At 41.2% G+C, this 23,600-nt stretch overlaps 1 protein-coding gene and 1 long non-coding RNA gene across 4 annotated transcripts in view; both read left to right on the top strand.

Moving 5' to 3' along the window:
- The window catches only part of LOC143210522 (uncharacterized), a 35,692-nt gene that overhangs the window by 3,375 nt on the left and 8,717 nt on the right, over positions 1 to 23,600 (top strand). For 2 of the 3 annotated variants that reach the window (XM_076427435.1, XM_076427434.1), the window contains exons 2-4: positions 10,943 to 11,210; positions 19,670 to 19,767; positions 20,553 to 20,705. In XM_076427435.1, coding sequence (XP_076283550.1) covers positions 10,944 to 11,210; positions 19,670 to 19,767; positions 20,553 to 20,705 — 518 coding nt within the window. In that variant the 5' untranslated portion in view covers position 10,943. Of the gene's footprint in view, positions 1 to 4,053; positions 4,214 to 10,942; positions 11,211 to 19,669; positions 19,768 to 20,552; positions 20,706 to 23,600 lie in introns of those variants that run through there. The other variant, XM_076427433.1, reaches the window with a different exon arrangement.
- Positions 5 to 3,931, top strand: LOC143210533 (uncharacterized). The gene is made up of 2 exons (XR_013009271.1): positions 5 to 3,326; positions 3,799 to 3,931. It is a non-coding gene; the product is annotated as an uncharacterized LOC143210533 (long non-coding RNA).

Below are 23,600 nucleotides of genomic sequence, written 5' to 3'. Positions count from 1 at the left end.
AAGAGCAATTTTCTCTATTGACGTTACGTCGGTTGATCGTGCCCGACCGTGTTCGACGGTCTCTCGCCATCTCAGCATGCTGCCTTTTCGTCGATGTGTACGGTAGTGCCGCGCTACATGGCCGCCGGCTTGTCTCGTTTAATGTCCGACGCTATCCCCGAACGTTCTTTCACTTTGGCGACTGTAATTCTTCTGGAAAGTTGTCTGCGTTTAAACCCGAGTCAAAACGTTGAAAGCTACCTCTTAATTATAAGTACTGTCCAGAGAAAGAGTGTAAACTAGCGGGACGGGAACGGGGCTAGTTTACACTCTTACTCTGGACAGTAGACTGCGGATCTTTATGCAAAATAAGAAATGTCCGCATTGATTGCAGGACACAAGCCAAATAACGATTGTACTTCTCTTTTAATTATCCTATTAAGCTGAAACAAATACAGTGACGTCTTTAAACATTTTTAACATGTCCACTGCTTTAAATTGTACGTGCCCATTTCTGTATAAATGCATAAAATCCGCAGTCGAATTGTAATTAACGATAAATTATTAAACGTTAGGGGCCGCATTGTTTTTGAATAACAATTTTCTGAGAATTCTACCTTGCTCACAGCAATGAAAGTTATCTCTTCTTTCCTTTTTTACATACGTTTCCTCATGACAGAAATGGTTGGCTACCGCATTTTTACGAAAAGAAATTTTCCTATGGTTAAACGTGGCTCAAAGCACGAAAAGCTAGCTTGAAAAAGTTGAAAGAACATTTTTAAAAAATATTTCTATTTACAACGAACACGTCGGTGAATGTACTTTTACGAGAAAATAATTTTCTAGCATTAAATCTGACTTACGGCATTGGAAGCTGTCTTTTTCTGTTTTTAAATAAGTTTATTCGTGATAAACAATGTTTGCGAACTTATTTCTTCGAAGAGAAACTTCCCCGTGATTGTACCTGCCTCAAAGCACTGGAAGCTGTCTTTTCCCTTTCTTTGTCGGTACGTTCGTTAATAATAAAAACGCGTACCATTTTTTCCTAGCAAAAGAAAACGCACAGGGTTCGACCTCACAGTGAAAACATTGAAACGTAACTTTTCTTCTCTTTTAAAGTAATATTTGTTTGTAATAATAATGCAGGTAGTGGCTATAGTTAATTTTGCTGTGTTCTCTGGACCTCTTTTCTAGCGGTTTGCTATATCGAGTGTGTCTTTGAGGTGCATCCAGGTGTCTTCTTTAGGCAAACAGGTGACAACCCCGCGAGTAATTATTGAATAAAGCTTCTCGCTATGGAAAACACAGGTGATAACCTTCCGGTAATTATTGAATAAAGCTTTTCATTATGGAAAATCCAGAGGCGACAAGCCTCTGGTAATTATTGAATAAAGCTTTCCACTATGGAACGACACAGCTGACTAGGGACTTCCTTATAAGGTACATATATAGCTACCGTATACATATAACTTTCCCGAAGCTGGCTGGATACATCTTCGGATAGAATTACGGTTATGTTTCTTGCACAAGTCTATTGTGCTATAGGGAGTTTCATTGAAATCAGAGAGGGTCGCCTTTCGAGCATCCCTTGCGAGACAATGGACTCGATGAAGAAGACATAATCGTCTTTATCGATAGCTGAATGGATCTGTTCGTGTGGCGTGGTCATCTAACGAGGCACTACCGTACACTTCCGGCCAAACTGCTCTTTCTCCCCATACACAGACTGCTTTACAATTGCAGAATCATTTTCTCCACGCATGCACTTTTTCGACACTTATATATTGATTACATTTAAAGTTATGTAAATAACATTTAACAAAAAAACATTTGGAAACATATTCGCCATTAAAAATAACTAAAGGCACAGATATACGATTTGCAAAAATTATATGAAACACTTGAAGCGTTGAAGAGCTCAAACATGATTATATCTATTAATCTCAAGAGACCAGGATTATTTTCTTGTGCCTCTAATAAAATTGCATGGGTGTACACTTTGTCAGTGTGTTTCGTATATACATAGATTGAAGTTTGAAATGTCACGTAACACAAAATGTCCGGCAAATGGTAACAAACAGGTCGCTTTAATTGCTGGATGCTCGCTTAGCGTTAAAGGGGCATGTTCTGTTAATTATTTTCTCGAGGAAATGATGAACCAGCGATTTTGGTGGTTCGGTTGCAGTACGTAGTATTGCAGTCGCAAATCCCGCGGGTGAATCGCGCGACACGCGCGCTAATTTGTTTTTGCATGTTTAACCTGTTAACCGGGGTGGCTTCTCTGCCGTGAAAATCCGCGCGGTCATAGTGAAAGATGAATAATAAGGGTTCTGGGGCGTGTCGGTTCGCAATCAACGTCGGGATGATGTAATCATCTTATTATTATCATTGGCACATCGCCTTTACTGTCTAAGGCTGCGCAGAAGCGTTGCAAATATTATACACTGGGTAGACATAGAAAACCTGATGATCTTTTCTGATTATTTATTCAATTTTAAGATCGTTTTGCATCATATATGTTAAGGTAAATAGCAGAATGGCAGAGTGGACATGCTTCCCCTCGAATATTGTTTAAATATATACTAAACTGTGTACATTGGTATAAAAATATATACTGTCTAATTCAGGAGAGTCTATAGAACCTTACTAGAAATAATTTATTTAATTTTAATCCCCTTTTGCATCATATTTTTAAAAATAGATTGAATAATGTCAGAGGAAAGCTGATGCCTAAAGATCGCATCCCTTGCTTCAAATGGTGTTTAAATATTATACAATACACTGTGTATATTGTGATGTTTTCTCAAGAACATACACAAAAAATGGTTAATTTCCAGAACATAAACAATTTTATTGTTAAAATAAAACTAAAATAATGAATTATTGAAGAAGATCCTGCGAATGTGTACATCTGGATACTTTGTTGGGGGCCACATAAGAGTCAAAGTTGAAGATTCAACAGAAGATTTGTCGTCCTAAGATTAATTGATGGAACAATTAAGGTCAAGGGTTAAGCAGCCTGGAGTATCATCGAGTTTACTCGTCGCTGTCGGTTAACAGGTTACAGAGAGGGGGTTGGTTTCGAGGTGTGTGGCTTCGAGGAGATCCTAAGGACGATCTGTCGCAAACTTTTCCCCCTTTTTACTTCCGTCCTCTTGGCTCCTCTCGGTTCTTCCAAGGATAAGAACGGATATGCTTGAAGTGTTCAACGCGTATACGTGCCTCGGAGCGAGCTGCGATTACTTTTTGTCCCGAGGCGTTGGATCGGCTAAGAGTCGCTTAGGTAAACTCGGCTCGAATTACGGAAGACATAATGGGGTTTTAGCAGGGCTGCCGATTCCAAACAGGTGAGCCTCAATTTTATTCGACAGCCAGGAAGCGATCCGAAAGTTCTAATTGGCTTCCACTTCCTGCAAACGGTGCAGATTCACTTTTACTTTGCATTTCGGAAGATCTGAAGTCGAATCCCGTAATAATTATTATTTTTCATTATTATTAGACTGCAGAGATTTACGAAAAATACAACTGTCAAGACAGAAACCTCTGTTCATACTTTAACATAATCCTAATCGATTTTTAAAATGATACACCAACATCCTTAAGCCAGTTTGATCCTCTCATTTCAAATTTCATTTATGAAGCGAAATAGGTTAATAATTTTTATTTAGAATGTCAAGATGCATAAAATAGTGCGTAAAAAATTCTATGACTAGTACCTACACCCAACGTTTTCTAAAATTGATCAATTTGGCGAATCGAGTGGCTCGATCATCTGTCTCCCGTTTCGTTGTGGTTGAAATTAAAAGAAAAAATCGCTAGTGCAAAGGATTAATTCTGGATCGCGAGAGATCCAAGGCTGGGATCGAGCTGTCGATCTTGGAGCACATCGTACCCGGCCGTAACATTGCAGCCGACTCCGATTATACATATTTGTAGTCGTGTTCGCCATTCAGATGGTTTTATGGCGGCCCCTTCCCCGCGTGTACCTTTATATCGAGACCGAATGGACATACACACACACGCAGGCACGTACACACGCACAGAGAGAAAGATAGACAGAGGGAGAGAAAGATAGAGAAAGAGAGAGCATCTTCAGCCTCCTCTATGAGATAATATGGCTGGCCGTGCCGAAGCCATTCAGGCCCGAAGTCGGATCCATCGAATCGCGAGAGATCGCGAGAGATCGCCGAGAGATCTCTGGCCCCTTGCAGTTCATGCTCACCATACAGAACGAGTGAGTATACACCCCACGGTTTGCATGCGATTATGCTCGATGCGATAATCCCCGGCTGCATCGGTGCATCCCTAAGCGATTTCGCTCGATCACCTGACCGCCTTAGCCTGTTCCTGTCTGCTGCGCTTCTGTTATACATACTACTAGCACTACGTAGGAATTAGAGGTCCCTATTCCACGTTGTACACGTGGTAATAATCCGGGTCACCGTTTATTTCACAAATATTCGTGTATGTACGTTACACGTGTATTTTAACACGGCGATATAGCGTCGGACAGTTAAGCGTGAATTTATTGCCGTCTCGCTTGCGTCTCGCTTCTGATATCAACAGCCGAAAAGAATCCTAGAGTCCTGTACAAAAAATACGCGGATCTCTGTATCTCTATATCATCTTTATGCAAAATAAAAAATATAAGCACTGATTGCTGGACACAGGAGTGAAATATAAATTTCTTTCTTCTTTTAATTATGTTATGAAGGTGAGACTAATAGACTCTGGTGGCTTTAAATCTTTTTAACATGTCCACTGTTTTTAAATTGTACCTACTCATTTTTGTTATAAATGCATAAAATCCGTAGTCTAATAATCACGAAGGTTGGCCTGGTACCCAAAAATACGGGTCGGGAATTTTTCGGTCCCGCTGTTTGTTCTGAAGTGACGAGGCAGGGTTCATGACTTTTCAGCAGTCGCACGGCTTACGGAGGGTCCATTACCTTGCGGATTAACCGAAAATATCGCGATCGAACGCGAAATGGCTGGCCACCCTCTCGTCGAGCACCGTTATCTCGCTTGACAACTAAGCTCGCCTAAAGGCACATTTTCGACGGACCTCTGATTAAAGATCATGGTCTATTATTGTTTCTTTAGTGAGAGTGTTTATGGTAGAAGAAAAGGGAGCATTTTGGTATCGAGTGACCAGTGAAAATGAACGTTGAGAGCCAAGCGTGTTATTCTTCAATAGTCTATACATGTATAGATGAAGTCTACTCTGGGACTTAACTTTTCTTCGTAAAGAATCGACACACTGGAATCTAGTAACTAGATGATCCAGTTCGATCAACGTTCTCGTAGTTTCTGTCGCAGCTCCGATATAAGCCTAAGATCGCTGAACACGAGATCTTTTCCGAAGTTTCCTACGGATCTGCCCGTTGTGCCTGTTAATTTCCTTCTGGAGGATTCTCTTCTCAAGCCTGGATAAAGAGGACTGAGCCTGGTTTAAGTTTATCTTCCTGCGATCATCTGTTTTTCTACCCCCTTACGAGACCAGGGGCTAATTTCTTTTTTAGGGATACTGAATCAGTTGGGGATCGAAAAATTGAGTATTTCTACGGTCCTCTGGTGCAAAAGACACCGAAGATGGGGATACTGGGAACTTGGAGATAAGTAGACAGCAGATTAGTTGATACAGGGAAGATTTAGGAATACGAAGGGAAAGTTCGCGACTACAATCTTTGGGTACGTCCTTTCCCTAGATGTTATTTCTTTCACGTTTTTCCGCGAACTTACGATAGAATTACTTTATAAATTTCAACATAGGCATCACTATCACAAATGTTATCTTTTTTCTTATGTTCATTCACTGGGAGGTGCTCATTCACTGGACAGGTTACCCTACATCTGAACAGTATCCAATCGATCGCGTGTTCGGCTACGAGTTTTATTACCCCGGCGCGGCGCCATGGAGGAGATCTTCACTTGCTTGCTCTGCTCAGTTGTCCGTTCCCTCTTCTATAATAATATAATTTGCACAGAGGGAAATCGGCAGGGTGGGGTCGTATGTCGTGACGAAGCCGCCTTGCCGATCCCCGGAATGGTGCGCTAACGCGGTTTCCACGGAGGAACTACACGCTCGATTCCCCTCTGGTACGTGTGTACAGTAGTGTACAGCGTGTAGAGTCGTATCGGCCATAAACCGCTACACAGCGGTGACGCATAATTTAATGGCGCATCGTCTCTTGCCACAAGCACGGGACAGCAGAGGGACAGGCTGCCACCGTGGCTGCCTTCCTGCGGTTCCATTAATTGCTCCTCCAACCGACAGAACCAACTAGGTGTGTCGGCCCCGGAAAAACGCGCGCGCGTGCCTCGCTACTTGTCACTCTTGACCCCCATCACATCGTACAATTGGAAGTTATCGAAAAATGAATGTTCGTATATCAGTTGAGAGTAATAGATTGCCAATAGGTACACTGACAGTATCATGGATCGAAAACGACCAAGTCAGATCTGTTATCTGTCCGACGTTCCGGCATCCGGCGATTAAGAAAGACATGGACATATGTTCGACAGAATTAATTGTACGGCCTGGCGTTCCGAATTCCGATCGGACCCTAATTTCGGGCTTCCGTCTTTCCCCAGTCGATCGAACGCTTCTTCTCTTCTCCGCCTCCTCCTCCTTTACTCTACGCGTTCCTTATCGAGGCCACGCGCGTTTCACAAGGCCGCATAAGTGAATTCAACTTTTCCGAAACCCCTCGGGAGGTTTGCTCGTGTGCCTATGTCAATATACTCGCATCATATCGATGCCATCCAGTTCATCCTCGATGGCCGTTTTAAATATACTAGGTGTCTTTGAAAGAATTGCTGATCCACTTCCAAGAAGACTTTCATACATACCTCCTACACCTTGCAATAAATACAGACCATTTTTATTCTGCATAAAAATCCGAAGGCATCGTTGTGACTAGAGCTAGTACTTCCACCCGAATATGTAAGATACTCGGGTACTCGAGTACCCATCAGACACGCGGGTAGAACAAAAATAGCCAGGTATCTCATGAGACAGCCGAGTAACCGAGTACCCAAGTATCTCATGAGGTCTCAGAGCTTGCTATTAGAACTAATTCGTTCAGCTAATATAGATCGTGGGGAAGTGATTTCTGCATGCAACAGCAACTTTTTCCCCCGATCCATCGGGCCAGTGGAGGAAATTAGAGTGAACGATGCGTGACGGTAGAATAACGGGCATGGCGAGAAGTTTCCTTGCGAAGAAAACCGGATTTGATAGTGGCAGCCGGTTCCCCTATGCGACGCGGGAAGAAAAGGGGGTTCCCGGGGTATTGTTTGGTCTAGGAAACTTGGTCGTCTCGGAGATTATTGCCTCGTATCGTGGGGAACATTAACGCGCACCGACGAACGCCACTTTATTCGTAGCCTGGTTCACGGAAGCCAGCCGCTGGCAATGTCTCTCCTTCGTACCGGAAGTTAAACGGGCGCAGCTTGCCTCGCGATTGTGCCAATTAATTGGATCGTAAGGTACACCGCGGACTGCAAACCAACTACAGCCTCCCGGAACAGGGCTAGACGGATTGCGTGATTCTCGCAACCGGTGCCCCATTCGATTTCAATGATAGCGAGCCGATAACGGGGTCAAAGGCTCCTTAATTAAACCGGCGTAGTCGGCGAAATTGTAGTTTAATGCTTCGAGCGCTTGAGATCATTTAACACAGTCATCCCCCCAAATAGAGGAAATGCTGAAATCCGTTGCACGGTTCATCATGCCAAAAAATCTGAAATATTCCAAGACAATAGCAGCGTTGCTACTATCGCTAATCTTTGTTGCTAATCTTCCACGAAAAATCTGCATTTTTCGATGTTTCCGCTCTTAAACACCTAGGATCGCCATTTAAACAATTTTTTGTTAACTAGAATGTATAATACTTCACCAGATGATCTGAAAAATTCTAGGACACTATTTATAACTGCACGTTTCTACAGTAAAAATCTGATTCACGTCGCTTCTACGCTCGGTCGAGAAATGAGCATTTTTCGATCTGCATGTTTTGAATATCCTCAGAGCAGGTTTGTTGAAGCAAGAAATTAAAATTGGAAACTTTCGATGCCAGTGCATATTCCTGCAACAACTGTCAGCTTCCTGTGTTATCGCGGAGTTTGAATGGCGGCCATTGCTCGTCGGAAGCAAAGAAAAAGGCTGGTCCGGATTGCGAGCAGACTTACTAATTTGCGTCTGAACGTACACGTCTTACAATCAGGTGCTATTCAACTAGTGGCCGGCTATTCGAGCCTCGGGACCATGTTTGATTTCTTTTCATCGATGGCGCGAAGTGTACCGGAGCCTTTTCCTTTCTTATTACATTTTTTCTTTGTGTCTGTTGATCACTGAAAGCGGCTGGGATTCGCCTTCGAAGCGGTATTGATCACTGGGTAGCATAATTGGTGCTGCATCGTCAGATCGTAGACCCTAGACGTGGTTGTAACTTGTCACCAATATATTTTGTTTCAATGAATTAAAAAAATACTTCTCTCGATTTTACGTTGCGTACTCCGGTGAAAATTGGCTGCCAAATTAAGTTAGAATTGTGCAAATCACTAGCTTGAATAAACCAAGGTAAATATGGACTGATACAATTTATTAAATTTGGAACCAATGCAATAAATGTCTATAGTACCAGTGATTCGATACCTTGATTCGATTTAAATAATCGTAAAAATATTTCACGAGCATTTTGTTATTTACGATTTTCAACGCAGCCCTCCAATATTGTTGTTTACTATGAAAAATATTCGAACCATTTATTTCTTCATTTAATGGCAGCATTTAAAATTTGCTTACAACCATTTTGTGTAAAGATCCAGAGTCTAGTTATGGTCGATCATCACTGTTCAACACCAAAGTTCCACAATTACTGTTGGGTGTTTCCTATAAGGTTTTATGCGCTGATTCCGAATCTGTCCTTAATTATTTTCCTAGACGCACAGTGTTTGAGAAACATGACCTTGAAAAGAAACGTATTTTTCAATTTTAAACAAATATTGTGGTGTTATTATGAAGGATATTGAATTGTTCTTTACAGCAAAAGATTCTGTAGACTTTCCCGAATGCAGTGATATCCAATACTAATACATTATGATTGTGTAAACATATTTGAACAATCACTAAAGGCGGAGAGACACCACTTTTGTACCAATTTTTGAGGATATTTTTCAATTTATCTCAAAAAATAAGGGTCCAGCGGAAAATCGAACTATACCACGCGATAGAGCAGATTTTTATCTTGAGAAACCACTATTTCAAGTTTGCATGGTCGATGTTTTTTTCGAACCAGAAAGGGAAATATGTTCTAGCGGTAAGCGTCACTGGCGGCAACTCATGTCGGGCGAAGATATTTTGCTTTCTGGTTCGAAAAAAACGTCGACGGTAGCGCCGAACGATCGATAATTGGGATTATTCTATACGATCCACCCAACAGTATATTGGGAACATAAAAGAAGTTGAAATTTGTTGGACAGTGGATCATCAACCCCCGCGAACTCGCCCAATGGATAAGGCTGTCCTTCGGATAGATAGTCGAGTCAAGATGGCAGTGTCGATCGCTCGAAATAAAGTCCCAGATTGAAATGTCGAACGATGACGTCTCGCTGAAGAATTCAATTCGTCGCGGTTTAATCGATAGCCGGCGCGCGCGATGCGATGGATGCACTCGAACGTGTGTATGCACATGCAGCCCAACACCAATCGGTTAAAGAATGACCCCAACATACCGTCCGGTTCACCGCTGTCCGGACAGCCTCCTCTTAATACAGTTAAGTGTAAAATAGCTCGCACAGCTTAATTACAGTGCTTGCCCCGGTTTGGATGCACGCATGCACGCACGCGTGGCTTCGGCGACCATCTCGATCTATATGCACCTGCGGACCATCATCTTGGGGATCAGTTTACAATCATTTATTTTCTTGAAATATTTGTAGTTTTTATGCACTTGCATATACATATGTACGATTACTTGACTGTAGATTTTATGCATTTGTTGTGGCAAAAATGTTTTACCTTCTTGAAAGGGGTGATTCCTGACAGGCATTGAAAGATGTAAGAATTCTTAGATATAGCTCGAAAATCGTGAAAATCTTCAATTTTTACCATCTTTGAACGTTTGTAGCTCATTGCAACGTCGACCGATTTTGACGAAATTTTCAGAATATTTTTAACCGACACAGATCTACAAAACGTATTTTTTAAATTTTCGATATAGGCTCACATAAAAAAGTTGTAAAATGCAACTTTTTGTATGTTTTCTACAATTCCGATCAATTGCGATTTTTGAAAAAATTTCTTTTCACATCCTGTAGTAAACTAATCTACTCCTTTAGCTCTAGCTTCCCAAAAAAGTTCAAATCGTATGGTACAATATTAAAAAAGTTATCGTCTTTTTTAGAGCGTCCGAATATTAATTCGAGTAACTGTACATGCTGCCGAATAAAGCAAATTACGCCACGTAAACGTAAAAATAAGATTTTCTAGCGCTTTTGACTGCTGAAAAATCCCATCTTTGTATTATCGAGAAATGAGAACGCGCATCCCGCGCCCTTGCAATTCTGGAAACGAGTTTACCGCCTTGATGAGCGATTTCCGAAAAACTCGGAGCAATCCCTCGTGGCGACCGATTTCGGCTCGGCCAATGCCAACGCCACGCTTCACGGGACCTGTGCTATGATCGGTCCATGTTTTTCGTTCATCACTCTTTAACACTAAACCTACCAACACCGGTCAAAATGACCGGTTCCAGGTTTTTTATTTTACAATTATAAGAGTAATAAAACTGATTTCATAAGAAACGATTGTATAGATATCTTTAGTAGTGCACGTATTACAATAGGAGCCGCACAAAGTCTAAATAAAATCAATCTTGTCATTTTACGATTAGACTTGAAGAATGGTTCAGGGATTTTTGAAGAGAGATTGAAAGGACACTGGTTAAATTGGTTTCAGCATGTCACCGCGTAATGGCTCGTGCGTGGTGGAAGTCAATTCAGTGAGGAGTCTGTCGTCGGACGACGTATCGGCGACGAAGACCAACCGGAAAAAAACCTGCTGGGCACGCGCCACCAATCCTGCCGATCGTCGTGGGCGTCGTATCCAACTGATGCAGATGTTGGTCTTGCTGTTCATACCGATTCTCGCGCTGATCGTACAAACGGCCAACACGCTCCATGACATACTAATCTATAGGCAGGAGGTCGCCGACATCGAGACCCAGGTAAACAAACACTTGCAATCTACCGTCACTCGAAATAATACTTGGACACTCTTCGAAAGAAAACAACTTTGCTAATACTAACCGTACCGAGCACAAAAGGTAATTGGTTAATTGGTACACAGCGACTCTTCTTATTAATTTTTCCGACAGTTTCATCTGATCGTTTGGATAATAAAAAACCACGCGCGGCAGAAGTGAAACTTCTTGCAGTCTAGTAATGTTTAGAGGTAAATTAAAATTGGAAATGGTAAATAATTCTAATGAAGCGACAACAAGATCAGGAGCAACTCTCGATGCAGTGTTTGCAAGACATTTGGACAAAATTGAACCAAGAATATTTATATTATATTTTAGCTATCACAAGCCAATTGTTTCGATGATAGAATCATAGAAAATCATAGAAAAAATAATGAACGATCAAAATTTGCGACGCAAAGAAGATGACTCTTTCTTTACGACTTGAGACTTTCGATTGAAAATTCGATGACAAGATTTTACGCATACAACGACAACGACAACATCGATAACTCGGCAAGCTAATATAAACGTGGCAAAAAAAAGAAGAATGGAAAATTATTATTTTCATGAAGAGCCACCTTTATTTATGAACACGATCATTCCATCTTTTCACTCTCCTCGCTGCTTTCCCGCCTCTAGCGGTTCTAAAAGACTCTAACATGTAAATAAAATTGTTTGGCATCGAGTTTCTAGTGACGCAATAAAAATTTAGCGTGTCCGAGGCCATAGGAGGCGGGTACGCATTAAAGAAGGTATCGGCGTGGAAAATGAAGAGCCGAGGTCAGTCAGAAAAGGGCTGTCGTTGGTACGAATTTATCGATAATTTTCATCAGGCCGTGCCGGGATGTTTCTTAAAAGGGTTCCTCGCTTTAGAATATTCCCAATAATATTCTCATCAATTTTAATTAATTATCGCCTGATCGCCTACGACCAGACCACTCGCAAAGCATATTCGCGCTCGTGTACATTTTTCACGTGTTTCCAAAACCTACATTTGTTTCTTCGAAACAACAATAAAAAATTACAAAAAATACAAAAAATACAGCTAATACAAGCGCTTACTATTTGCATTTCAATTCACCGAAATGCCCGCTATAGCGATCGAAAAATTTGCTTCTAAAGTACACCGTCCCCTTTCCAAGAGACCGAGCAGGTCCTCATCCTCTCGCCTCGATATTTCCTGAAAAAATGTGACATTTATTCAAAAATATGTATACTAAAACCGTCAGTAGGGTCACGGGGATCATTCAAGACCCTTTTCAGCAATAATGTCAGCCTCGGAAACGCGAATCTCGAAGGAGATTCCGATAGGATCGCGAGAGTCCTTCCTGGGGCAAGTCCCATTAGCATTTTCACCGCGGATATATTTAATAACACGATAAATAAGAACTAAGAACCTCCCCGGCCTGTAATATTGTAAGATTTATGTATCGAATTGAACGGAGTCGGTAATTTGTGCCGAGGGGAAATCGTTTTCCCGGTGATCGTCGCCGGCCGAGGGAGCGATCGTCCACAAATCATAGACTAAGGCGATTCGTTATCGTGATCTATGCGTTGTGTGCGGTGGACAATCGAAGAAACAGAAGAACGATCATTCAGGGCTCGTGTAGACGGTCTGCGTAGGCGTGGTGGATATTTACTCGTGCCTTTGTTACTTTTAGACGGTCCCGCGATCGATCCAACCTGAATTATGCGAGTCCGATCTAATTATGGTGTAATTGCGCGGACCGCACCGAAGAATGTGCGTCGCGATCCTTGGCAAAAATAACTATAACGTTCTCAATATTTTCGTCGCATGGTCCCTCTTCTCTCAATATTTTTACCGTTAAAATGAAATTATAGAATTGTGAATTTGTTAACAAATTTTTTTAACTGTAGCTCACCAAACAATATGGGAAATTGTAGGATAACAGCTGTGATGGTGGGCTATTACTGTTCAAATATTAACAATACCGCTTTTGAATTTCTTTCTCGCAAATCTCTATTTTCCAAATTTCATGATATCAATTTTAATCGAAAATGTTTTGTTAATCCGCAACGCACGAATCAATAAATCTGTAAAAATTCAAGAACGGTGGAAACAGTACGCTACCACTGTTAAAATATGAACAGTAATATTTTTAAACTTCCATCAAAAACCTACATTTTCTCTTCCCAGTTTTGAACACCGAGAAAAACATTCAACAAAAAGATTGTTTAAAGTTAAGTCAGACCGTATAAAAAAATTTGAAAAATTTCCAACACAGCACCTACAACTGTAGATGGTTTCCATTAAAAAATAAATTACACAGTTTTAGAATTTGGTTAGCAAATCTACATTTCAGACGGATTTTCAACGAGAAGAAAATTCAGGGAAATATGATACAATTTCGGTTTGGAAACTGCTGTCGGGAACGGGAAAGTTTTGACACGCAACCATTGTTCCGCTTTAAAGTGAAACGCGGTAAACAGTTTGTTTTTTAATGAATGCAAACAAGTCCGCTTGCTAATGTAATTTATCGGGAATTATGGAAATGGGGCCACGCGCTGTTTAGGAATGTCGTTTTCCCAGCTAAATTAGCTAAAATTGCGCTCGAACGATCACGTTCGTGTCGCTATTTATTTTTCCTTTATTTCTATGTGGCAATCGATGCGAGCGACAGGTGCGTGCATATAGCAGATATTGTCACGATGGAGCTCATTCAAACTAGAGCCTGTTCCCCCTTAGGGACATAAAAAGTGCTAATGAGTTTTGCTGACCACGAGACAATCCCATATTGTCGATCAAATTCTCAAGAATGATGGTCGAGTCGGATTTTAAAAAATAAATACAGCCACATCATTATTATTAGCTTAAAGAACAACTGAAAATATGAATATGTATTTTTCAGCTACGGTAATTCAAGTGTAAGGGGTGAAACCACCCTCTAAAATTTTGGGGCCCTCAAACTACAATCTAGATTTTTTAAAAATTGTTTAATAAGAATTATATTTAAGAAAAACAGTGAACCACTAAAAAAATTGAGGGTAAAATTTGTTAACAACTTGATCTTAAAACTTGAAGAACGACTGAAAAAAATTATGCATTTCACGAACTCCGAAAAATTATGGAGTTTTTAAGAATCGATTCAAGAGCAGGTCTGTATAGAAAGAAATGTTGGAAAACTGTTTGATAAAAATAGCTCCGAAATTGCTCCGTAACACGCGCCGTTCAAACGGCACTTTATCTAAGCTTCAACGCGATCATTCTCGGCATTCATGGATCAGTTAACGACCTGGGTGTACCGTTCGTGATTGTCGCAACGGTCTCAATGCCGATGTACCAATAATTCAAACGAATCGATGATGACCGAATCTCTATAAGATACATTTAAATGCTGCGTAAATATTTGCGTATTTGTTCGCGTTATTCTGCCACCTGTGACGCACGCCAATGATACTTTATCTGATGCTAGTGCTGCCTCTCGGAACTCGGGGATCAGTTAATGATTCGGTTTTACCCATTCAGAGTTATCAATCGACAAGATTGTCGTGACTATAATTTTTAATAACATTAATAAATACAAGCTAGAGAAATTTCGTTCATATTATAATAAAAATGACCAGTTAATGCACTTGCCCCACTCCACCTTACTGATATCTTTGCAATAAACCAAAAATAAATTATTTTAGACATTTTTACATTAAATTGATCGACATAAATCCACGAATTAATTATTTGCAACATTCTTATATTAAATTTATTGATAATATGACGCAGATAGATACAATATGATTCAGGATATCTTCACAATTGATCGATATAGGTGATCCAGAAGAAAATTGTGTCGAGTATCTTTGGTGACAGGGAAAACGGGATTAGAAATATGGAATGATTTCACTTTCGTTGATGTGCCTCGTGTCTTGACGCGGATGCCTGATAACAAGCAATCCCATCGTTGCGCGATGCATTATTGCTCATCGACAAAAGCGAGCCCGCATTGTCTCGCGGCCCGTCAATTTCTTTACAATGTTTCCTCGCGCTTTTGTTCCTAGTCACGATCGATCTACAAGAATAGCTCGATTTTCAATCAACGCCAGGGTTAACCAGAACGCGACTGTTTCATCCCCCTCAACCCTCTGCGTTACCCACCGAGATGACGAAACGAAGCGAACACAGTTTCCATTTGTATAGGAATCTTCCTGAATTCTTTTTATAGTGATGTATACAAGTTACCGCTACAAATCGTTCTGGATCTCATTGATACAGCTTTTGAGATGTTAAGAGAATTTCATTTTCCCAGATTTGGTTGCTGGTATAATTTGTAGATGGTATATTTATTGTTAGTAGTAATTATTCTTGACTTTAGTTTCAAAATCAATTTCGTAAAATTTTGGAAATGGGATTTTCTAGTATCATTGTGAAGAATGGGGTTTGAAGATAGTGTGTCCAGAATATTACCCCTGAATTTGTACTATTGTCAAAATTATAGTGATTTGGCAGAGTAAGAGGGAGCAGTTTGATACAATCGTAATGATTTTGTTCGAATTGTGTTTCGAGGATGGTGATATTTGTTATTGACCGAGAAAAATTGATTCTAGCGTTTCTTTGATCTATGAGTGTCTATATCTCCCCTAACACGGTTATGAATCTCAGAAATCCCTTCATGGAAGAGTACATTCAGTCAATCGGAGTCAGAAGCACGTTCGTTTCTGTTGGTTCGCAGCTTGAATAAAATCGATATTTTGAAAATATTGACCTGATTTTTGGAGGGATGATGGCGACAGATGTTCTCAAGATGCAATATAAAAGGGGACAGCAATCGATCCGATGGTGTCCGAGAAAACCATGGGACAATGTTCGAAAAATTTCGTCTCGTAACGAGAACGCGTGAGGAGGTTTTCGATTGATCGTGTGTGCACACACACAGAGAACGTTCTACAAAACATATTTACATATAAGAATAATTAATTTTTATAACGAGTAAATTGCGAATTTTTAATGGTTAATGTAAAATAATAATGTTCTGTGTCTGTTATATGGACTAGGAGCTACTTAGAAAGTTTATACGTGCATGGGTAATTATTAGACTGCGGATCTTTATGCAAAATATAAAAATGTTTACATCATTTGCAAGGCACAGGTGCCAAATAAAAGATTGTTTCATCATTTAATCATCTTATTCAATTGAGACTAATACACTGATGTCCTTAAATCTTTTTAATATGACCACTGTTTTAAATTGTGCGTACCCATTTTTGTCATAAATGCATAAAATCCGCAGTCTAGTAATTATAGTCACTGAATTCCTAATGAAAGGGACTATCATTGTAGGTGTTTAGAAAAGGGTGCTTCCATTTGAAAAGATGAAGGTGACCTTGATATCTCTAAGAAAAATCACATAAAAACAAAAATATCTTTGGTATCATGCGAGCCCCACTGAACCATTCAACCTTGTCCTTCAGACGTTTGAAGTATCTTTAAAAACAACAAAGACATTTGAGGTGGCAACGTTAGGTGACTCACCCCGTAGCTGCACACATGAATTGTTTCCATCGATTCTTTCAAAATCCAGCAACTCTGTAGCCCAAAGATAAAAGTGCCGGGTGTTGCGACAGTAGCGCGAAAAAGCCCTGGTGAAAAGCAGACCGGAAGTGGTGGACGATTATTGGCAGCAGGGTGTAAGTGTCGTTGCCTTTGACGAGCAGGTGTCTCTATGTCCATCGATTCGCAGGTTCGAATGTTTCGCCCAGCAGCAACACGTAAAAAGAGAAATCGTCGGCGGCAAACGTTGAAGAGGACGACGACAGGAGGGGAGAGGAGAGGCAATAGGGGCTGCGAGAGCGGAGGAGGCTCATTCTTCTACATTCTACGGCTTTCGCGGTGCTACGTTGCTCGTCCAACAAGTAACTCGATACCGAGAACACCACTCGAGCTGCTCGATGAATTTCGATCTCATTTATAGTTCGGTCTTGCTATGGAAATTTTTCCGATCGTACGGGGTGGAATTAAGGCACGTTAATCCTCTTTGCTCGCCCAACCCCAACCCCCATCGAGCTTTGTTGACAGACGGCCGCGCGGTGCGTTGGAAAGCCCGTTTTCTACATAAAATTCCATTATTGGGAAATTTATACAGTCAGTCACATCATTAATCTCATACACTTTAAATCAGAATAACTTTTTTCACTCGATAATTCTCTGCAACGTGTTCTTTTTCTCGTGCAATAGTGTTGTTCGACTTGTTGATAAATACGTGCCCGCGCACCGCGGAAACGTAATTAAAATCTATGTACATCGGAGAAACCATGAAGATTCTTCCTCAGGTTCGAACTGTACGGGACTAATTTAATTTCCCTTTGAAATGGGGTCGGCCAATATCGAACTCGATCACGATGCACGGCCGCAGCAACGTAAAACGTTGATGACGGAAAGGTTAGCAAATTTCTGCTTGCTTTCGCGACAAGTGTCCCAGTTACCGAGCGACGGGCTTTCAACCCCTTAAGCACCGAGGACAGTGGAACTCGCACAACTATTGTGGAACCTCGTAACGCTAATAAATATTGCATTATGTCGTCCACACTACCTGCACATCATGGGAAATGTCAAAGTACTACTGAATCTCTTCTTCCACTTTCCGTAGATTGTCATTGTTCGAACTGTTGCAATTCGAATTGCGAATGATGGCTGACGGTTTACTACCGTATGTTTTCGACGAAATTGTAACAGTTCGAATATCAAGAATTTTTCGAAAATTTTCGCGATCGATACCACTGTGTTCGTGTGATTTTCGCCGATTTTCGCAAACGCACGCATCGACGGACGGATGAAATATCGAGTGAGAAGCGGTGTCAGTTTTGCGCGGCTGACCCGGTGACGCTTTATCTACTGCGACGGAATTAATCGCGACGGAGGACGTCCTGAACGTGTCCTGAACGTGTCCTGCGGACGTCGAGACAGGTTAACGGACATGGACCTTTGTTAGGATGTCATGAATCTCGTATAATGCATTAATAACCCTGAAGCACTATAAGTAATTTCAAAACAGTCTCGATTTTCAGCTTGTTTGATGGTAATTCGTATCAATTTCGTGTCTTTTGACTCCTTCAGTCGTGCAAGAGGCTATCGACACTTTAAAGCGTCACCAATGTTGTATACCAACGATAAGATTCTCTCTAGCATTAGCAATCACTCATGTAACCTAAACGTTTCAGTTCGTCTCTCTCTATCTTCAATTCGACATTCCATCTACCATTACTCATCTTTGAACCTCATTCCCATGATTCATCCCTTACTGACCATTAGACCTAAAACAACCTCCACTTTACAGAACCCAAAACCTACGTCTCCTGCTGATTTCTTTTTCTCGTGAGCATTTTTTGACAGTCTTCATTCGCTTCCGATCAGTCTCTTACCGAGTCTTGTCTAGACTACTAAGATCTTTTGTATCACGTCCGTAGTTTGTGTTTCGTTTAGAAATTGTACTTAATAAATATACTTATATTGAGTATCCGGAATGCAACACCAAGAGCAGGAAGAAAGTATAAGTTAAACTAAAGTTAGGACTCACGGCTAATATTCGTTTCGTCGCCGGCAAAGAAGGTGTTAAGAATTTTCGAGCAAGCCCGATCTTAAAGCTCGATCCGAGTGCCGGATAGCTGCAACATCGTGTGCCACTCAGCTCGGTCCACTTTGTCCTTCCTTCCTCGCGCGATTAGTTCCATCCCATCTCGGAAGTTGGCGAACAACGCCGGCCATTAGCTGTGCAAAGGCTCTCTTTCCTTCTAGGAGAATTTCCTTCGGTACAGTATAGGAGAAACACACGATGTTGCCGTCGAAACAGAATCTCCGCACCAAAGGAACCAGGAGAGAGAGAGAGAAGTTAACTTCGTCGAAGACATCTCGCGCCACGAGTCGAAGGAATCCCGCTATTAATACGCACCCTATCTCTCGCAGCCGTATCGTCTAATATCGATTGACCAGCTTGCACAGCTTGCAGCCATCATTAAAAAAAGAATTGCGAAACGACGCGCTCGTCGCAAATAGAACGTTTCGCCAACAAATAGAAAAGCCGACTTGCACAACTCGCGGAATCGCCGGCCACGAGAATGTCTTTAACGAAAGGGGCTCAAGAAGATAAGGAAAATATCAATGGAGTTGTTTTAACCCTTGTGTCAATAGCCGGCCACCCGAGCGACTGTGCCATATAACAACCCCTCTGACCATTTTGTCGATTTCTGAAATTTTGTTCGTAAAAAGACCTATCATGAACTTGAATATTGAACTTCCCTCTTCGCAACAAGTCCTGAAAACTTGATGCACGGTTTTCTTCTGATATGCGTTTGTTTTTCGTCGCTGTAGCGAATTTTAGGGGATCGAAAATATTGTGAAAGCGCAAATGGATTTTATGAAACGAAATTTTAAGCTGTGGAAGGATGATGGAGAATACAGTGTTAATTGAATGCCTTTGATCGATTGGTTCTAGGTGACAATCGCCACAGACTTGGGGAAGGTGGTCACGCGGATGCAGCTTGAAAGATCTGAGGTTGCTTTCTTCATCTACACCAATGGCAGCACCCTCAGGTATCTACTAATTGTAACTGTATCTATAAATGCGATTCTGAATGCAATTTCAATTTTCTGCGAGCTACCAGAAAACGCTTGATACTGATATACACAACCGCGACCAGTAGCTGGATCTCTCTGGCAAATCGAAATCGAGCTGCTCCCGTATTCCGGGAGACGACTCTTTCATTGAAATCCTAGTAGTATTGGTATTCGAGCCAGCTTCGATTAGGCCACGCTCGCCCACATCTGTTTTCATTGTCTTGGACGCGGAGCCAAAGGGTTCCTCTTGTATCAAAGAATCGTTTTAATCAGCGGGTCACGTTCGTTCAGGGAGCATTCATCACCATGCTAAGCCCGATCCAAATTAAACGTTTAAAGTTGACTTTTTCCAGCGAAAAAAGATATTTTTTCTCTTAGCAGTCGCCATTTTCTCATTTTACAGAATCATTTTGTACTTTCATGTAATTCATAAATAATGAAAATAAAACTACAATGTTGCTTAATGTGTTCCCTAAAAAAAAATCTTCTTTGTATAGTATCTTTATATGCGGAAAAAACGTTAGATTGACTCCATTTTATTGAGCTTGCACGGTTGCATAGCCCGTTAAACCGTACAGAAAGGTTAGCATATTACTGAAATGAAATTATGTATGAATTTTGAACGGTCTAAAACAATTCCTTTCCCCGTTTTTGTCCCATTTTTCACACTTATCGACCACTGTGCGTCGCGCGCGTCGCGTCCCGCGGCGAGTACTATCGACGCAAAACGCATTAGCCATGGTCTCTCGGTTCTGTTGAAGGTCAAACCTGACGCAGAGGTTCGCCATAACCGATCAGGCACTCCACAACATGACTACGTGGCCCCTGGTCCCGGTGCCGGGGGACGAGAGCAAGACGGAAACCTACGGCGTGGTCAGCAAAGAGGCTTTCCAAGCACGCCTCGAGGATTTCAGGTAACGAATCGATCGGCAAAGGCAAATACTCGAGGTCTCGAGGCCCCGTGTATGGTTCACGTCGTTATGGTAGTGACGTCAGATATCCCTCGTGTGTCTGACGGCTCCCCTTTGATCGCCGGTAAAACTCTATCTTTCTATCCCCCTCTTGTTCTCTATCGAGATCGATCCACATGTTCGTCACATGCACACAATTTTTAGACGTTATCTATCCACCTGACTAAATTCTTGAGCCAGTCGCAGTCTCCTTTGTACAGGGTGTATAAAAAGTAATGGTCATCCGTCGCACAGTGGGACCTTTCGTCCAAATCGGAGACAAAATCAAAGAACATTCGATAGAAATGAGGTAGAGCGATGAAATTTAAAAAAAATTAAAACTGAAACTTTGCAGAATGTGGGAAAAATAGGGAGATTATAGTACGAACGTTTTTTAAGCTTGAGAAAATTCATTAAACATGTAGAATTTCAAGAAATCGATTTTGCAATATCCTGAAGTCGTAGAAAAATTTTGAGACCAGATTTGAAATCAGCGTGAAAAAATTTACGGGAAATGAAGTACAGCATGTTCAAAAAAAATTTCTTCCGCGCGTGGTATTGAAAAAACCACAATTTTCTCAAAATTGTGCAAGTTTAACGAATTTTTTCAACGTTAAAAAACGTTCTTACCATAATCTCCCTATTTTTCCCATATTCTGCAAAGTTTCAGCTTTAATTTTAAAAAAATTTCATCGCTCTACCTCATTTCTATCGAAAGTTCTTTGATTTTGTCTCCGATTTGGACGAAAGGTCCCACTATTGTTCACACCTATTGTTTACTGTACAGTAAACCTTCTGTTAGTGTCCGAATATTAATAAGAGTCACTGTATGTAGTACTAACAATTATAGTTTCCTTAATGGCAACGTCGCCTCGAAGTTTCAAATTTGTTTACGTTACTTCCCTTTTAATACGCAGCGTCTGGAGAGAGCCTTTTTATGAGCGAAACTCAAGGTTTCAATCCGTTCGATTCCGTTGGATTGATGACTAAAAACTAGACCGAGGAATGTATGCATTTACGAGAAAAGTGATCGAACGACACACTGGGTCGTAACATAAGTTCGTTCGGTTAGCTTCAATATCTCCTGTTCATTTTATAGTGGAATATGAAATTGTATTCCTTCTTTTATCCCTTAGCACTCCAATGCTGACTCTGAGGTGCCACTAAAATTGTTGTACCATTATTCAAGATATTGTCTACATATTATTAGGTTTACTATGAGGTATTATACCAATTTCATATCCATAAAATTTCGAAAAAATCGTAGGGAATGGAAATATTCTGGGTCGGAAGAATGATAATAATGGAATAGCACACTTTAATTCGTTTGATGTCTTCGCAGTTTCAGCTTTCTTCTACTCATTTTTGCTGTAAATACATCAAGAAGAAAATTGGTACCGAATAAAATTGCATTAGAATGGAAATGTTCAATAATGAGACAGAACGAGTGAGAGTGCAACGAGATAGCAGGGAGGAGGACGGAGGGATAAGTATGTAGAGGAAAGCCTGAAAATAATTATAGTATAGCGTTCTTAATCGTACACAGGAAGAGACTATGGTCGAAAATTAATGAAACGAAGTGATGGGTTTACGCGGCGGAGTAATTGTAACGCCACCCTTTGTGCATGCAATGTCGTACGGAAAGTTACGCCGGTGGCCTCTATTCCCTCGAGCCTTCCGTTCCGACACTTGTTGAATTTCCATTCAGCCTTCGAAGTGGAGAATTCTCCCTTTCCGCGTGCCGCGTGCTTTTCCCACTCGATTAATGAATGCGACCAGAGAATTCTTCGAACCTGCCACCGACTGCGAAAGAACGTCTGTACGCTAAACCGGGATATTATTATTTTACCGTTTTATGCGATTCTTTCTTACCGTCTGGCCGGTAAGTCCCAGAACTATCCCCACTACTGCGGGTTGTACCCCCGAGAGGCCGCTGAGGAGTATGACTCTTTATTTTTCATTATTCAACATATTCGTGGCATTTTTCTCATGCAAAATGATGCCAAATATGGTATAATTCCGATTTACTTGTGCAGTTTCGAACGCAAGGAGGAACAGCGTATGGGAAGTTCTTTGAACTGTGCCGGCGACTGCGACTCTCCGTGTCTCTTTCTTTCCCATACGCTGTCCTTCCTTGCGCCCGAAACATTCACCGTCGATTAAACCACTAAATACAGTTGAAATTATATCGTGTTCGGTATCATTTTGTATTGGAAAAATGCCACGAATATGTTGGTAAAAGTTCCATAAAAAAATAATGAAGAGCTCGGCTGTCCTACTCTACGTTCCGCGTAACCCGCGTTGGGGACTTTTATCGATAAAATACTGTATACAGTTTTGAGATTATGACAGCAGAGATGCAAAGTCGCGGTGTCTCGTTAAATTGCAGTCGTGGTTGTTTTATGCGGCGAAATCGTAGCAAGAGGGGAGCAGAGACAGGAATTTTGCAGCTGGATGGAAATCCTGTTAGAATTGGAATCGCTCGGCGTGCACTCGCATATTTGTTGATTCTAATACCGTGCCGCGAGGCGGAGACGCATCGAAAGAGCAGCAATATATGCGGCTCGGTTGTGTTAATATCGCGTGCGTGTGCAAAAATAAAGCACCGGGAACAGCGCAGCGCGGGACGAGTGCAAAAGCGCCAAATCCACGCTGCTGAAAGTTTAATACTAGTCGGTGAATTCTGTGTAAATTTAAAGAAAATTTGCAACCCTTGCAGAACGATGCCTTCTTTCTTCTATTAATTTCTTTTTAAAAATAAAATTGAAGAGAAAGGAGTTATCACAAATGCAAAACTGATGAGATGCTGGAAGGTAATGTAGAATTTAGAATGGCCACCCGGTACAGGTGAGTGGCGTC

Source organism: Lasioglossum baleicum, chromosome 7 (genome assembly GCF_051020765.1).
Source record: "Lasioglossum baleicum chromosome 7, iyLasBale1, whole genome shotgun sequence".
In the NCBI taxonomy this organism is placed as follows: Eukaryota; Metazoa; Arthropoda; class Insecta; order Hymenoptera; family Halictidae; genus Lasioglossum; species Lasioglossum baleicum.
The sequence above is the reverse complement of the archived record's forward strand: the minus strand, read 5'-3'. Positions and strand labels throughout refer to the sequence as shown.